The 18785-nt window shown below is 35.7% G+C and overlaps 1 protein-coding gene across 1 annotated transcript in view; it reads left to right on the top strand.

The window, feature by feature from the left end:
- LOC131841615 (uncharacterized) overlaps nucleotides 1-16946 on the top strand; it is a 33417-nt gene extending 16471 nt beyond the window's left edge. Inside the window, exons 4-8 of the mRNA XM_059189939.1 lie at nucleotides 12003-12137; nucleotides 13396-13524; nucleotides 13915-14083; nucleotides 15108-15250; nucleotides 15948-16946. Of these exons, the coding sequence (XP_059045922.1) occupies nucleotides 12003-12137; nucleotides 13396-13524; nucleotides 13915-14083; nucleotides 15108-15250; nucleotides 15948-16040 (669 nt within the window). The 3' untranslated portion in view covers nucleotides 16041-16946. The remainder of the gene's footprint in view (nucleotides 1-12002; nucleotides 12138-13395; nucleotides 13525-13914; nucleotides 14084-15107; nucleotides 15251-15947) is intronic.
- Nucleotides 16947-18785: the final 1839 nt, after the last annotated feature.

Raw genomic sequence — 18785 nt, 5'->3', positions numbered from 1 at the left:
ATATTTTTCTAATAAAGCAAATGTTTCAACCGGCATACGTGGATCATTAGTTAAATGACTCGACGGTAACTCTGTATATGACAATATTGTTATGCGCATAAATTGACTAGGGGCATTGATTGTTCCCGAAATGTTAGCGTATAGGCAAGTTTTACTAACATTTAATGGGTTCCTGTCCCCGCTGTTCACTAAATCCAAGTCGTAAAAGCTGATTTATTCACCTGTCTTTACGCTCGTATCAAATTGGTATGTGCTTGTATAGTTTTTACTTATTTTGTATGAAAGGAAAATTACAATAGACTTGGACCTTTGTCATGTAGCTTAACATGTTGATACTCCTTTTATGTTCTGATGGTCGTTCAATGGTGACTATAATTGTTTGTGTTGGATTGTTTATTTTCTTTAATAGAATCATTTCGGTTGAGGCAAGTCTTTTTTTTTATTTATTAGGTCACCAACAAGGTTTATTTTAACATAATTAACATTATGATGATGTAATGATGTAATCCCGGCCGATTTACCGGCTACGGCTACTGTCTTCAACTCCGGACTTGCCGTTGATGTGCTCGCATGTGACTTACTCGTATGTAGCCAATTTTGTTTGTGAAGATCTTCGCACATTGCCGACATGAGATCATTATAATTGATTTGACGACCTCGGTGGTCTAGCGGTTTAGCACATCGCTTTACGTCCGATATATAATTGCGACTTTTAAGTTCCAGTGGTCGTTTCGTGGTGACTATAACTGTTTTTATTGGATTGTTTCTTCTCTTTAATCTCGATCTACGATCGATTTCTTTACTCGAACCACTTGAGGCAAGACTTCGTAACGGTTTGGGTGTTCTACCGAATATAAGCTACACCTACATTTTACCACTGCACCGCTCGCCATCTACAGGGAATTAATTCCCACATAATGGAACCTAAGTGGTGGTAAAGTGCGATTTCGGAGGAGCTTCCTCCTTGCAACGTGCGGGAGGAATATCCTCCTACTTTTTGGAATGAACTATTCTTGAGACTAATGTGGGATTTTTCTAGAGGGTATATTTAGGTTTCTTAAGTATCGGTAACACGCACGACACCCATGGTGTTTTATGGTGTTTTAACGGTAACCATTTACCATCAGATGGACCGTATACTTTATTGTCACAATAGTTGTATAAAAAATCTTCATCAACAATTGGCCTGTTAAATGCAACAACAATATAAATCACACTGGTAGTTTTCGAGGTTGCTACGTCCAAACAAACAAACTCTACTTTATGTGGGATGTTAGAAAGAACGTGTTCCATACTTATTAGAGGCCCCGCCTCTCCCTCCAGAAGGGGATTGTTAGTAATGTGGACTGATGGCCCCATTGCTAGCAAAGTCGGGTTGACCTCCATGGGGTTCCCCCTGAAAACCATGGTGATAAATTCTTGGTGAATATGTCATGACAGGTTAACGGATCTGACCTCATCCTCTTCTGACCTGACCTCATCCTTCACTGGTGCGCCGCCAGCGTAAACCGTTAGCGCAGGCGGGTGCTCCATTCCATTATCATCCATAAAAAAAAACTTATTAGACGTCACTTAAAACCCGTTGTACTCTTGAGGACTCAGATGTTAAGAGTTAATTTTAAACTTTCGTGTTTAATATACATTATTTAAATTATTAACCGGGTCTTAACACGAATAATTTTCTGGCAAATATATACCGTAACCGGTATACCGGAAACCAACACACACAGATAGATACCTACATGCCTCCTCACATCATCACCCACGCCATTTACAATCAGTCGTCACCACTCTCACAAACAGAGCGCAAGATCTCTGTGCCCCTGAATTTGTGGAACAAGAACTATCCCACGTTCAAGAAGTACTCAAGAAAAATGGTTACATAAAGAGTAGAAGGCAAAATAAGCGCGTAACAAAAGCTAAAAAACCGGAAGTGAACAGACAGCCAGCGTACATGACTTACTTAAGAGGAATAACGGACAAAATTGGAACAGCACTAAATAAATACTCCATTAAGACTGTATATTATCCGCACTCAAAAGTAACGAACAATTTACGTTCACCAAAGGATAAGCTACCTTATGAAGCTCCAGGTGTCTACAAAATTGACTGTAGTTGTGGTAGCTCTTATATTGGCCAAACAAAGCGATCAATAGCCGAGAGAGTCAAAGAGCACATTGCAGCGGTTAAAAATCGACAACCACACAAATCAGCGATTGCCGATCATCTACTGAACGCAGGAACAAATCACTGGATTGAACTACATGCGCCTAAGGTCCTCTCTACTGATCACCACTATTACCCACGAATGGTCCGGGAGGCGATTGAAATTAAAAAACATCCCAATTTCAACAGAGAGGATGGCTTAAAATTATCATCTGCGTGGAATCCAGTCATAAATAAATTCAAGCAAAGTTCAGTAGCATCAATAGTCAATAAGTGTACGGATACCGTGAGTGCTGTGTGTCGCGAACTTTCGTTAAACAATCTAGTGACGGTAGATGAAGAAAAAACTGCTGTCACCTATCTACATTGACATCGCTGTTACTCCAGTCAGCTCGTGACCACGGCTAGTGCAACCTAGTCGAAACGTCGAGAGAGGTAAATACCTTTATTTGCCATAAAATTATTCGTGTTAAGACCCGGTTAATAATTTAAATCAGATGTTAAGACTCCATATCCTGGAATTTCACTACCACATTTTACCGTTACAAATACAGCTTACGAAGCAAGCTGTTTAGCAGCATACAGACGAATATATGCAGAGTCTGCCTCGGTTGAACAATTTATTTCTTCTTGCTATATTACCTCGATACTGAACCCATAGTCCATTACTTCAAAGCGGAAAGCTTCGTGATTTTAACTGGCATTGAACATACTTCTAAATTTATTCCTTTCGATTTTATTATACACTAAAATTAAAATAGACCAACTTTTAACGTGTCTTTGAAAGTTTTTTCAATAAAGACATATTCGAATATTGCATGGGCGAAGTTACTCTGCAACATCGTAAGTTTATATTGATAGTTTACCTCCAAGTTTAACACGAACCTCTGCGGATCTTGCACAATACGTTTTTGGGTGGCTTCCAAAGCCGTATCGATTGTAAAAAGTTGAGTTACAAACTGAAAAATAATTACAAGATAAAAACTAACTTACCTATGTGAAGTACGATTTAGGTTATATTAAATACTTAGTCCTAGATAAAGATAGAGCTCACCGTTTTTTTTCCTTTTGATACTGTTATTGTAACTGATTTTGGTTTTTGTGAGCATTGAATATTGTAATTCATTTTATATATATTTATATTTGTGTATCCTAGATCTTATTTAATATATTTTTTGTGTTTATATTATATGTATCTGTATGTAGTAAAATCCCGCATCTTAGTTTTTTTTATGAGTAATGGGGGCTGCCTGAAAACCAGCGCTGTATAAGTGCACCTCATTAAGTTTGTGCTTATATCAGCAACAGCTGAGGCAGCTCCTATTGCCAACTTCTATGTTCTTATTTCTTTCTTATTTTGTGTCTTATTGTAAATTGTATTATTTGTGTTATGTTGGCATAAAATCAATTATCTATCTATCTATCTACCTTAAAGGAAGTAAACTCAACATATACCCACTGTTCACTATTCACAATAATACGCACGGCAACATTATCGCGATATCCAAAGCCGTAAGCAATATTAAAAAAAAAAGATTGCGAGGGTGGGAGTCGTTTCGTCTTTATGTGTGTTCTGATTATGTGTGCTGTCGTAATTGTCAAACGAGTGTCGCAATTGAAAAGTCAAAAAGTCGAGTCACAACGCGAGTTTCAAAGCGTTTGTGGCCCTGGTCCCCACCGACTTGCTGCCCACCTTCATGAAAGAGGACTACTGGCCGAAAGGTGTGGTATATCGGCGCTACCGTGGCAGATTGCCGTCTTCAGTGCCGTGATCACACAGACAATATCATTGTATTAGTTTTTAAATATTATATTATATGTATGTTAGTCTATAAGGTATTTATAATATGGGCCTAGTTGCCTGAAATAAAAAAAAATTGTCGATATTTTATATAGATTTGTTTACTAAAGTCGTGAATATTATTAGTTTATGTACGAAACAATAAAGGAACGCAAGAGTTGATACTGGAGGGCACCTATTTTCGGTTTTGGCGGTAAACAGATTACCCGTTCAAAAGGTAAGTTCGGCCAAGCCCGAAGTTCTGGGAAGCCTTGCTGAAACCGAACCGGCAATCCTCGCAGTACAAGGCGAGTGCTGTCCAAATTATCAATTTCTTGCTCAAATCCTATTGTCGGAAATACAGTCCACCAAAGACAGCTGCATTTAAAATTATATGTCAGTTGTTTTTATAACACCCATCCATATCTATAAACATCGTGTATAATTACAAGAAAGTATTAATATATAGTTCTAAGACTAATTTAAAATTACCGGCTAGAAAGGAAGTTTTTTTTTTGTTTTATAGAAAAGAGTACCAGAGTGAAACTTTATACAAATCTGCATTATCTGTCTGAAATGGGAAACAAGCTAATGGTTCACCGGATGGTATGTGGTGACCATCGCATGTAGTAATATATGTAGGCGCTGCTTAGCTTGGGAGTAGACGGCACTCTTGACGAAGTCGGTGGTCTAGCGTTATAGCACACCGTGACCGATGATATCGGGTTCCATTCCTTACACGGTACAATCATTTACTATAACTTTTTTTTTTATATATATTACTAGCTGACCCCGCGACTTCGTCCGCGTGGAATGTAACTTTATTTTTCTAAATAAAAGATTTTTTCTAAAATAGCAGTGGTCTAAGTTACATCAGGTACTTGTCAAAAAAAGTCCCGTCAAAATCGGTCCAGCCATTTCGGAGATTAGCTGGAACAAACAGACAGACAGACAAAAATATTCAAAAATGTTATTTTCGTGTATGTACCGTATTTATATTCATATGCATGTAGTAAAAAACGGTTATTTACAATATTATTACAATATATACTCCAATTTTATTTATATGTATAGATGTATGGATTTATAAAAAAAAAATATGTGTATACTTGGAAATCAGTTACCTAGTAGGCATAACACCAGCTTAGCTTGGTACTAGGTACTTTTCCTGGTTTCAAATGCAGAAGTTACGACACCTTTTCAGTGGTAAGAAAGGGGTGGGACTGAACATTGAATTTCCTGTCACGAAATCAATTATCGTGAAACTCAACGATTCTACTCACCACCTAATCAAAACTCCATTAAAACTATTGTCATCGACACGGCAATGCTAAAATCTCAAATGTTTCGTTCATGCTATAAGAGCTATCTTGTATAACACAATGGAGTTTCTAATGAAACCAAGATTTTATATGTTCAAGTATTTTAGTCAGGGACGTAGCTACCGCCGTATCTGACGTATCAGTTATACGGCCCCCTCTGGCCATGGAGGCCCCAACGTGCGTAAGCAAAAATTAACTTCCCAAAATATTTTTTATTTCACAAATGACAAATGTAAAAAAACAAATTTTTTTTCCGCATCAGCTATAAATGATTTCTTAAATCAGTTTGCCGATAAAAAGGCAAGGAGAGTGTATATTTAAATTGAATTGTTTGTAAAATTTTTAGAAAAAGTGTCAAATGTATAATTCTGATGAATAAATTCTTCTTATTTTTTTTTAGTTTTATGGATTTTTTTTTCTTTTGTGAGAAATCTTTACCCTTCGAAAGGACCAAACAAATTTTTATACTGCCAAGACACGCTACGCTTCTGATTTTAATTTCAATAACCTCCAATATCAATCATTTCAATCCATCAATCCAATCATCTTCAATTAAAATACATCAGGTGCTTTAGGCTTGAACACAGCTTTTAAGTTATTTATGTATCTAAATTCTACCGTAATTATTTTTATGCTCTACTCATATTATTATTGTTATTTTTTTTTTTTCAGACAAATTCACACAGTGCCTCTAGTCGCAAGCCAAACATAGCTTGTGTTCTGTGTACTAGGCAACTGATATCAATACATATGTAATTTTATTTTTTTCTATAATTTATATTATGTATCATGTAGGTTTATATTTTTGTACGTATAAATATATGTAAATCCATATAATATATATAAAAAAAAATCCAGACTGATACAAACAATCGTACTTAAGAATACAAATGTTTGTGCCGTGCTAGGAATCGAACCTCCGGCCATAAAAAGTAAAGGGTGTGCTGAACCGCTTGACCATGCTTCGTACAAAGTTATATATGTAGTACATATAGCAGATATTTATTCTGAAAAGGCATTATTACTATACTTGGTATTTTGTAATTGCTTTTATTGTAGTAAAATTCGTAATAAATTTAATTCTAAAAGTTTATAGAAAAACTTACAAATATCATCAAATTTAATTAGTTATTGAAAATATTCATAACGAACATTTTGCAGTAAAAAATACTGCAACACAAATCATCTGCCAGAAATGGCTTGATAGCGCATTATGGAGTTAATTTGTATTGGTCTCAAAGTTAACACCTATCGCTTGATCGCAATTATGGTATCAGGGATTGGGCGCGCCTGGCACCGACCGCCGCGGAGGGTTGCACGAGTTAATAATAGGTAGATTGGGCTATACATAGGCTCCACTCTTGGTCGAGAAAAAATATTTAGGATACTATGATTTGCCACTAAATATATCTTGCTACTAAATGAAATAGGAAGCAGGAAAACATTACATTAAGATAGGTCCCCGATCACTCAAACATTAAAGACAATGAGAATGCTGACCAACTGGCAAAACTAAGAGCAAAAACCGTCCAATAGGGCCCTAAACCTTTCTGTGGCGTACCTCGATGCTTAAAGATGGGATATCTCAACCTAATAATTAAACAGGAAGCACTAAAAACAGAAAATGCCAGGATTGGTACATTCAAAAGCCCTAATAACAGGCTACTAGAATCAATACTCTAATAGTCATGCTATTGAGTAAAAACTTTATATGCATCATGACTAGGATCCTCACTGGTCACTGTAAATTTACACACATGAAACCTATGGCTATCCTTAAGAAAGATTTGTAGATTTTGCCAAATCGCAGAGAAGAGGAAAAGGAAACGTCACTACAACTGCAATGTGGTTGCAACTTACTCATATATAAACGAAATATCTACTTTGGAAAGTACACATTATCCTGAGGAGATAAAAACGATCGCCAAGAATTGAAGGATATTCTTAGGAAAGAATCTCCTTCAATTCTTGTCTCTGACAAGCCTAGGCAACGAACTCTAAAAAAGGGCGATCACTTTATGCAGGTCACAGTGTTACAGATTCTCTTTAACACCGAGTAATAACCCAAACCGCTAATTAAAAATAAAAAGGAATGTAAAAATGGTTTGCCAATTGTCAGTCCAATTCCTCTACTTTTCCTTTTATCATAACTCCTTTCTTTTCTTAAATCTCTACATGGAAAATGTGTACTCGCGTATAAATCCATTAAGTAATGAAATGGACTTCATAACCTTTTACCCGTCATCAGAAAACTTTTGCGTAACAAATATTATTAGGATTTTGACGTTATAGTTCGTTTCAACAAACTATGAAAGTGTTAAATACTTTCACAGCAATTTCCTCAATAAACCGGTAAAAAACCGCAGCCAAGTTACTAAGTTTTTCAAAGTAATAAAGACTTTACTTAGAATTAGGTAATTTACTCGGTGTTTTGTGTATTTTTAGCCACTCTGAAACTTTTACAACAAAATTATTCAGTTTCGAAGTTCCATTTACGCGGAAACTTCTAAAAAACCTTTAATATACCTATTAGGTCTAAATAGTTTTGTTCCACCCGTACCTCTTCTACCTAGACAGACTATAAAATGCCTTTTGCATATGACAGCCTCAGTGGTCTAGCGGTTTAGCACACTGCGTTACTTTTGCGATGGTTGCAAGTTCCATTGCTCGCACGGTGCAAATATCTGTATTCATGATTGTTTGTATTTTCTAAGTATATTATGTATGCATTAAAAATGTATTTATATCAGATGGGACTAGATGGTGTGGTGTAAATTGTCCAGGATATTATTATTATGTTATAGGTACCTATGTCTCACTTATTTCTGCAGCCAAGCATGTTATTGTAATTAAGTTTAAGGCGCTATGAACACTAAAATTAAAGTATAATGGGTGCTCTATTTGGGTATATATCCATTATAAAAAAAAATAGTTTCGGCTGAAATTGAAACAGTAACCAAAATTAAATTTCTTTTGTATTAGTCAGATTGTACACATTGTCTATTTCTCTTGAGACGGCTGTAGCGTCCTTGACATTTGATGCAATGGTTATACGAGCATACGGTTTAGATAATCAGATACTATAAACGGAACTCGAGTTATTTTTAGGATTTAACGACTTCTCAGTTGGTTATCTAGAATAATAATCACTCTGGACAATTCCCACAAAGAGAGCTTGTGTAAAGATTTTAAACAAGTCTTACAATTACCTATATACATAGAAAACACCCAGACCAATACAAACAATCATATTGATGAATACAAAGAAATTGAACTTACGGCCACCGGAAAAGAGGACGCAAGACCACCAAATTGAACCGTCTAATCTATTTATCTAAACTTGAAATATGATGTCACCTTTTCTAAGACTTCCCCCGAAAATTTGATCGCCTAACCATCAAATTTTCTAGATTCCATGATTATGATTATATGAATTTTTGACTCCCCCAACCATTTGTTATAGAATGTTATAGTTTTTAGATATACCGATATTGATATTAGCGAATTATCTAGGAAGTAACCTCGATGGTTTACGAGGAGCACCGGGGAGAAGAATGGAGTCGGTCTAAAATGGTATATTGTTAGCCTCAATGGCCGTCAATCCCCAATACCAACGTTCCTCTCTCACAATTTATCGATTTTAGTAATAATATTAGCTAAATGGCAATTTTAGGGGCAAAAACTGCCCAACAGGACCCTGAACCCTTCTTTGGCGTGCCCCGTTACCTAAAAGTGGGACCTCTTAAACTAATAACCAAACAGGAAGCCCTGAATCACTGGCAGAAGCCAAGATTAGTACATTCAAAAGTCCTAATAACGGGCTACTCGAATCAAGTCTCCGATAGTTTGCTATTGTAAAAACAATATATCCATCATGAATAGGGCCTTTACTAGACACTGCAAATTGAATAAACACATGGCAAACTTAGGCCTGTGCTCAAAAAAAATCTGCAGATTTTGCCAAGCTGAAGAGGAAACGACACTACACATGCTATGTGGTTGTAGCCCACTCTTGTATAAAATATCGCCTTTGGAAAAAATTACACTCTATCCTGAAGAGATAAGAATATCCTTCAATTCCTCTCCCTGACGGGTCTAGGAAGAGAACTTTGAAAAAGGGGCGGGCACAGTACATCTATGCAGGTCGCAGTGCTAAAAGTCTTAGCACGTAACGATAGCACAAAACCCCTAATAAAAAATAATGAAAATGATATTAACACCGTTAAAATTGGGACGAAAACAGGGAGTTCTTTTTTAAATGTTGTAAACGTATTTAACTTAACCACATGATTGGTAATTTATTAACAAATGCTATGAACCATTGAAGTTTGAAGGTGAATTGTCCATTGTGTTCGGTTCGCATTGTTCAGGTTACAATTCAAGTTGCCACTTCCGCTATAGCGATACTAGCGCGACCCGTGGATTTATACACGGTTATGATTAGGTTTGTGCCAAATTTGTGGATGTTGACGGAACAGTTCAGCGTCGTGGCCTGGTTTAATGCCCGGACATTACAAACTCTAGACCGTAGAGGCCGTCAAATATGAAGGATACACTTTTACATTTATGTATCTATCGTATGTATGTCTAATGTATGTATGTATGTATTATTGGGGGATGGGAATTAGAATAGAATAGAATAGAATAGAAAATCATTTATTCAAATAAACTTACATTGAAGCACTTATGAATAGTCATCACATTTTTTTTAATCTACCGCTCATTCGGAAAGCTGTCTCATCACAAGAAGAACGAGCATTAAACTTGTGTGTTGCTCTTTTAAATAATTTTATTCTTACTTTACAATTTAAGTGTGTGAATACAAACTACCGATTAGCAGTAATTCAATTAAATAATCAAATAGAAAAAATATTGAATACACAACAACTGGTTAAATAATTAATAAGAGGAAATCAGTCAGTGGTTGTTAGTAATGTGGACTGATGAGCCTATTGCTAGCAATGTGCCATGTCAGCTTGACCTCCACCTCCCCCTGGAAACCACGTGATAAATTCATAGTGAATCTGCCACGATGGGCTAACTGACTTGAGCTCATACTCATCTTATCATCTTCCACTGGTGCCTCGCCAGCGTATACCGTTGCTGCGGTAACGGTGCACGGTAGCGGGAACACCATTCCATTAACATCCATTAAAAAAATGTGTTATTGTTAAATTGGAATTTTTTGTATATAAATTATGACGTAAAGTTACTACGTAAGAATGTTTCTAAACTATATTGCGCCGCTTACTAACTTCCCAGTTGGCCTTATGGTTAACTGGTCTCTACCAGTCAACCATAACGCAAATTGAGAAGATCCCTTAGGTGTTAAGGTTACTATGTACATTCATATATTGTATTTGTGCATTAATCATTACATAGTATAAAACAAAGTCGCTCTCGCTGTCTGTCCGTCCCTATGTATGCTTAAATCTTTAAAACTACGCAACGGTTTTTTTAATAGGGTGATTCAAGATGAAGGTTTATATGTATAATACATGTACACCCGGGCGAAGCCGGGGCGAGTAGCTAGTTACTAATGTATATAATATACTATAGTAAGCCGTATAGGCATAAAACGTTTGCGAATTATAAATGAAGGCAGTGTACGAGGAATTGAACCTGCGACCATCGGAAGTCAGTCCTTGTGCTAAACCGCTAGACCATAGAACCGTTTCATGCCTGCTTATACAAGCAGGCATGAAACGTTTGCGAATTATAAATGAAGGTAATAAGTATAGTTTTGCCGTACAAAGAGCTTTTGTGTACTCCAATCAATTCTTTGTAGGTAAAACACAAGGTTGCATGTCTGGAAATTGTATCTAGGTCTAAATCTAGACCTAATTCCAACGTAATACAGCTTAGTATTGTAGACCCAAATGTGGCATAATACAGCTACCCTTACCTACAGGGGTGAGTTATTACGTACAATTAATATACATATGACAACTTCAAACTTTGTGTACATCCTAACTAATATTATGAATTAGCTGTACCCGCGACTTCGTCTGCATGGCTTTAACTTTTTTGTCTAAGTTATTCCTTATTACATCAGCTACCTGCCAAAAAAAGTCCCGTCAAAATCGGTCCAGCCATTTCAAATGTCTGATAACATTTTTTACAATTTTTTTTAATTACAAAAATTGTAAAAAATATTTATTATTATATTTATATCCATATGCAAGTAGTAAAAAACGGTTATTTAAATATTACAAACAAACACTCCAATTTTATTTATATGTATAGATGTATAGATAGTAGATAGTAGGGATGTTTGTTACGCTTTCATGCAGAAACTACTGAACCGTTCATCATGAAATTCTGTATACATGTTCTGGAGGTTTTAGTAATAAATTTACTACATTAGTAAGTTTAATTGATGGTGTGCTACATGGCTCATTAGTAACGTTTACACTCAACGCAGAGTCGTAACGTGGGGTCCGCCCACGTTACGACTCTGCGTTGAGTGTACAATAAGTTATGTGAAGACGTAAATTAATGGAACGGTGCCGAGTGTTGACAGAAGTATGAAATAGAAGGAGGATGATGCACAGCTATAAAAGCTATTATTGATGCTGCAATATCTATTTGGTTGATGCTGATGGTCGAGATAGAGATCTCGATGGTGTTATATTACCTTACGTGATCATCACTTGGGTTAGATTTCTGAATCTCATCTGATTGAGTGCTAACCAAAGCGGCTGACCGTAATTGTTTATATTTGGCTGTTTCAGGTGGTGGAGCCCATCAACCGGCTGCTGGACTCCGTAAGCTTCGACTGCGTGTTCTACTCTCTGGACTGGCATCCGCCGGACCACGTCTCGTTCATAGACAACGTGCATATGCGGGAACTGCATCCCTCCTGTCCGGTTAGCACACCAGTTTTAGCCTTCTAAAACGTAATGTAATGTGGACTCTATTCTCCGCAATTAGCCTCTCATTTGGGCCGTTGTGCGTGTAGAGCCAAAAGGGTCTCTGGGGGGCGCGGGTCATGCGCACACTCGCCGCTGGCAGCACCTGATAGCTTCCAAAGTTTTAGAACGCTATATCTCGGGAAGACAAAGGTCCTCAGAACTGGTACTTGGACATACGATTCTAATAATTATGAAGTCTAGCCCAAAACCAATAATTTAACTGTAGACCATTATGCTAAATGCGAACTAAGCTTGGCGTCACTCTTTAATCAAAATCTTTTAAGCTGTTTGGAGAAGTATGGTAACTTCTCATATACAAATTTTACATATAAGAAGAATATAAAACACATGGATTGTTAAATAAGCAGCTCGCGTTATTAGCAATATTTTTCGATCCAAGCATCCGACTGAAAATTAGCTCTGTGCACATTAGCATCGTTTCGCCTGGTGGTCGATGGTTGGTGGATGGATGGTTCATAGATCAACCAGTATTGTTATTGTTAGATAGTGCACCATTACATTACCTCCTTTAGACGTTATTCAATCAGCCGAACACCTGACCTGCAATGGTCCACTTGGAAATTGCTTAACAGACTGCAAACCTAGTTAAACCGTTCAGGTACAACTTAGTAAAATGAGGTGTCGCTTCAAGGTACACCACGATTCAAGGTAGGTTTGCGACTGCGGAGCACCAGACTATGGCCCACCTATCGTCCTGTCCTTAGTGCCCGTCATCCTGCACAAAGGAAGATCTAAAAAATGCGACCGAATGCGCAAAAGTCTTCTCAAGATTATAGGGAAAGTGTATTCAAATTAAAATTAAAAAATCATTTATTAATGTAGGACATTTTAGCCGCCTATGAACGTAACATTTTTATATTCTATTTTTTTCCCTACCGTCCAGTTCAGTGTACAGATTCAATTGAGAAGAACTGGCAAGAAACTTAACGATTAAATTATTATTTATTTTTAAAAAAACCAGTTTATATCAATGTTTACTTATAAAGGTGTCTATGTCTAACATTAAATGAAAATCCCGTGCATGAACTACTATTGCCTTATACGCTCGTCATTCAAGTAATCGTTTAGGCTTTGCTCAGTAAATATGATTTAACAGATGTTTTGAATTTATTTAAGGGTAATTCCAGTATATCCTTTAGTTGCCATTGAAACGAAAGAAGATTAAAAAATATAAACTGAATTGATGTTGCAGATTCCAGCGGATAAAGCCCAAGCGTACGATACGGTGGTGTTTGCGGGTCCCCCGCCCATGAAGCAGCGGCTGTGGCCCCGGCACTGCGTGCAGGACACGTGGGGCGCTGAACTGCACAAGGACCTCAAGGTACACCTACGATAGGTTACGATGATTACTGTAATTTGACGGCCTCTCTGATCTAGCAGTTTGGTACACTGCTTGACTGCCGATGGTCACGAGTTGGATTTCTCGCATGGTGAAAACATTTTGTATTATATATATGATTGTTTCTATCGGTCTAGGTGTTTGCTATGTGTATTTATTAAAATAAATTTAAATTTAAATATATGCCTACACTGGTAATATTTCTGACAACACTTGACACCCTTCCATTAGTTTACCTCTTCAGATTTAAATTCTGTGTCAATTTATTTTACACCCCGACTCGGGAATGTACGGGACGGGACGGGACAACGCGGACTCTTATGATATGTCAAATCTACCGTCAGGAGTTAGTAATAAAGTGTACAATTGCAGATAGTGGAGGGTGCTGTGAAGGTGTACAAGGGTACCAACCCTGAAGTGGACTCGTATTCTGTATTCTGGGACAACAAGAAGTTGACCGACACCAGTCTCATCTCGCAGCTGCGACTGCGCGCAGCCACCGATATTTTCATCTGTGGACTCGCTTATGACGTCTGCGTTGGTAATAATGGTTTTGTAATATAATGATGAACATACGACCCGTCTTATACGCTTGACCCTGTAAGCGGTGACGATTGCCTGTAAGTGAAATGGCTTCCTCTGTTTATGATAATAATTGATATTTTTTTAGGCATTTAAATCTTTTTTCAGACACTGATAGTTTGTTGTAAAACCTTACGCAATTACCACAAAACAAATTACTAACTACTAATTCTATTCTAAAACATAAACTGTCTTATTGCAAAAAGATAAACCTGGTTTAGCACTAGTAATAAACCATTCACCAATGTATTCCTTATTACAAAATGAAGTTTATCTCTAAACCGTGATTCGTCTCTGGTCTAAAGTTAGATGTCCTAGTTGAATGCCCCTAGTTTAACAGTGGTCTAAATGCAAAAGGTCGAACTCCATTTTAAAAATTGTATTGTAAGTTGTCGTTTTTTGAAAAATATCTTAACTAAATTAAAAATATATTAACTAAGAATATATAAACCTAATTTTACAATAATAAATATATATAAAAGATGTTATTTTATTATTTTTTTCACTCTTTTCACTTTGAAGTAGTCACCATTGGATCGATCCAATAAAAATATCTCGCCGTTCCTTTTCTCCGTGTACTTGTAATTTAAAACTGATTTTCAGCCTAATAGTACGTTAATAAATATTATATATTAATGAAATAGTTATAATGAAGACAGAAAAATACTAATATTTTTTTTAGTTTATACATTTTTCTTTGAAGTAATATTATTTATGATAATTTCAGTTTTCTGGTAAAACAAAACGCAATTGTACGCTGACTGACATGAGTGACTGATTTCTGTATATTATCTGTGTCAGGAATATATAATGAACGATTTAACTGTAGTACTAAGCAGGTCTCTTAGATCCGGATTCATAATAATGTTAGGTTTATTCCAAGTATTAACTGTAGGAGTGGTTTAAACCAATGGTTTACACCACGTTTCGTCTGAGTTTTCAACAGATTTTTTGTAATAAAACCGAATGTGTTCTGTTGATAGGTGCAACTATAGCGGATGCACTTGCCATTGGGTACCGCGCGGTGCTGATCGATGACGCCAGCCGGGGGGTCGACCTTGCCGATATCGAGAAAACCAAGGCCACCATCGTCAACAACAATGGCGTCATTGTTACGTCCGACGAGGTATGCAGTCTTTTATGACTTGAAACTAGCTGTATTCGCGACTCGTCCGCGAGGAAATTAAAGTTCTTATTAAAAGTCCCGTCAAAATCGTCTCAAAACTCTATTCCGTATAGTGACCACCAGACAGTGCTATTACAAAAGTAAATATACACTATTCACTATTATATCAGTGTTCGTAACCCGAACAGACCAGACCAGAAATGTAGATATTTTATTTGTTTTGTTCTTTATAAAAAATATTTGTTTTTTTTAATATAAATTATTCTATGTTCATTCTAATACCCATCCCCTCTCTTTTTTCTGGAGGGGAGGCGGGTAAAGTTGGGTTTTTCCAAGTTCGGACAATCCACTTTCTTCCGTCGATGTCTTTTTTTAATTATGTACATGACACCGCATTGGTTTATTTAGTCGAGTCGCTAAAAGTCCTCGATTCAGTTGCTAAATCAGTTTTCCGTGTATTACTAGTTTGTTTTCGCTTTAGTTATTTATTGGTTAACTAGTACTCGCCCCGGCTTCGCACGGGTGTTCATGTATTATATATATAAACCATCCTCTCGAATCACTATCTATTAATAAAACCACTTCAAAATCCGTTGCGTAGTTTTAAAGATTTAAGCATACATAGGGACGGACAGACAGCGACAGCGACTTTGTTTTATACTATGTAATGATTAAAAATGTTATATGTAACCAACAGGTGGCAGCAATGGTGGAAGGCAGAGACAGGCGACCGGAGTTAGGGTACAAACTCGCCATGGAGCTTAAGAACGCTATGGAGGACACCCAGTGAGCTTATAACACAAAAAAGGGTATATAGTTTACTCAGGGGCACAACTTAATAGACCAACCCCAATTTATTTGAAAATGAAAATTTATTTCTTTAAAAAAAAATCGGTTAAATTCCACAGTGTTTGGATGACGTAGTAAGCATAGCAATACCTGTGTCAGGTACATCCCGCTCTTGCAGGTACATTTATTCTTTCCGTTTTATTCTATTTTAGTATTTAACTCTAGCGGTGTAACGGTGATAATCGTATGCGGTATGTAGCAAGATTTACATCATAATTATTGGTCATTCTAAAATAGAGAGTAAATAGAGATGTGTGTATAGAATGCTTTATTTTCATTATTTAATTAAAGAAAATACGTATTTCATTGCGACAGCAGAAATACTGTTGACCGTCTTATTGTTGATTGCAATATGAAGGCAAGTTTAGAGTAATGGATTTAGAAGAAATATCATTTATAAACTATACTAAGTCAGAAGTGGCGCAAGAATACACCCTTGCGGTACCTCCTGTGAGTTCTCTTAAAATTGGTATATATTTGGTGATTATTTGGTAATGCCAGTATAAATACGTATACAAGCAATGTTGCATTATCAGATTTAGCCTATGGTAATCATAACCTATATATATTTACCCTACAGTTACCACTTTTCAACAGATTTTTATTAAGTTTATCTAAAATGATAGTACAAAAAATGTATCATATAGATACTTGCAATTAAGGCCAGTAAGACTAAATATCGTCTACTAAGCACACCAGTTCAATATTACAATGTCTATTTCGTCAGTTTTCTGTCATCCGTTAATATATACATCGTCTCAACCTGCACGTATTAATACTAGAGGACCCATTTTTTACCATATAAATTAATGTCGCTATTAAAGAATAGGGGTTGATGATAGAAGGGTGAAAGGGTTGTGAGTATTTATTTGCCATCTTTATACCTTAAGTGTGTTAAAAATAAGATAACAAGCTAAACTTAGACCTAGCGAATATACATCTAAAATTTCATCATGATCGACTAGGACATTTCGGAGAAGTATGTCAACTAACACTGTGACAAGAGAATTATATATATATAGTTTTTGATGTTGGCCTATTAATTTTGCCCCTGAGTGTATAGACATAGATTTAAGAGAAGCATTCACAGACCACTGTAAACTTTATGAATAGTACAAATTTTCATGCGGCAATGGAAGTCCACAGTCCAAGTTTTATTATAAAAAGAAAGTGTGGCCTCTTTGTCCCACAATCATTGTACATTAGTAATAGTTTCGATGCAGCGCCTATTAAAGTCTGTTTTTTTATTCCAGAGACAAATTTGACATAAAATAGTGTTGTGGCAGTATCGGAAAGTAATACCGAAAAGAATAATATTAAATACCGATTTTTATAGGTTACTCAGAAATAATGTTTGAGTGTTTATTTAAAATGAATTTACACTAATTAATAAAGTATAAGTATTAATGCTTTCAAATATATTTTTGAAACAGTCATAACTTTTACGAACATAGTCAAGAAAACCGTAAACCAACCCATTGTGTCTCCTAACCACGATGTTGGCAAAATCATCGACCTCCTTTAGTGGTAGCCATTTAAATTAAAAGAAATATATTTTTAATTGACATATATTTGTCTAAAACCAAAACTAACTGTCATTTTGATAAAACAAATCACCTTTGTATGGTGACATATTTCATAAAACATATTTAAAATATTTAGCTAATATAAGAAAAAAATGGATAGTTTGCATCTTAATACCGTTAAAATTACTACATGTGTGGAAACCACAAATATGTATTTTTGTGTTGTTTAATATAAAGACAGTAATGGAAACATTAGTGTACGTATACGTAAGTAATTTTGTAAATATGTTGTGAAAACTTTAAAACTTAACATCTAACATGATAAATTACGATTATTATCGGTATCGTAGGTACTTCACTACCCCTCTGGTAGCTGGCAACATTATTTGACATTTCCACCTGTCAATTTAGTCTCCGAAATAGAAAAACAGGCTATACATATAATATTGATAGTGTAAGTAAATTTTATTTATTTACCCTAGTAACATTACTGTTAAAATATTTCGTGAAATACTGCACAGTTTTAACTCATTATTCCCTATTTATTGAAGACTTTGGGATAGATCCTACAATTTTAATTTAGATGTAAGTACTTAAATTATTTCATATTTAACTGAGAATATTTTTATGTTATTTTTTGTGACATTTCCTATTCAGCATTTATAAAGTGGCTGTAACAATTTAGCTTATAATTTTTAACGTAAGTAGTCCCATTAATAGAATTGAGATCATGGCTTATATAGGTCCTCATATTAAATTCCTAATAAGTCAGATTTATACTATAAAGTTCTCCAAAAAGGTTTCATGTTTAGTCCGATTGAGTAGATAGCTAAAATAAATTAAAAAAGTCACATAATGGGCACAATTATTTTGTAATATACTTAAATAAGCAAATGTCAGTATTCATCTGCTGCCACCAGCACTCGCAACGCTGTACAAAATAAGTACTTAAACATATACACATTTATAATCTGTGAGATTTAAAATCACGATTCATGACCAGTGTACTTATTTATTTATTATTAATAGTTTTTTATTGACACTGAATTGTGGAATTTTCAATATGGACGAATGTCAAAACGAGTTTATTTTTTTCAAATTCACGTGTATATTTTTTATCATGCTTATTTGGTCAAATTAGATTCGTTTTGGCAAGTGGT

The sequence above is a fragment of the Achroia grisella genome, unplaced genomic scaffold (assembly GCF_030625045.1).
Source record: "Achroia grisella isolate CSIRO2021 unplaced genomic scaffold, CSIRO_AGI_Agris_v1 utg18504, whole genome shotgun sequence".
Taxonomy (NCBI): Eukaryota; Metazoa; Arthropoda; class Insecta; order Lepidoptera; family Pyralidae; genus Achroia; species Achroia grisella.
The sequence above is the reverse complement of the archived record's forward strand: the minus strand, read 5'-3'. Positions and strand labels throughout refer to the sequence as shown.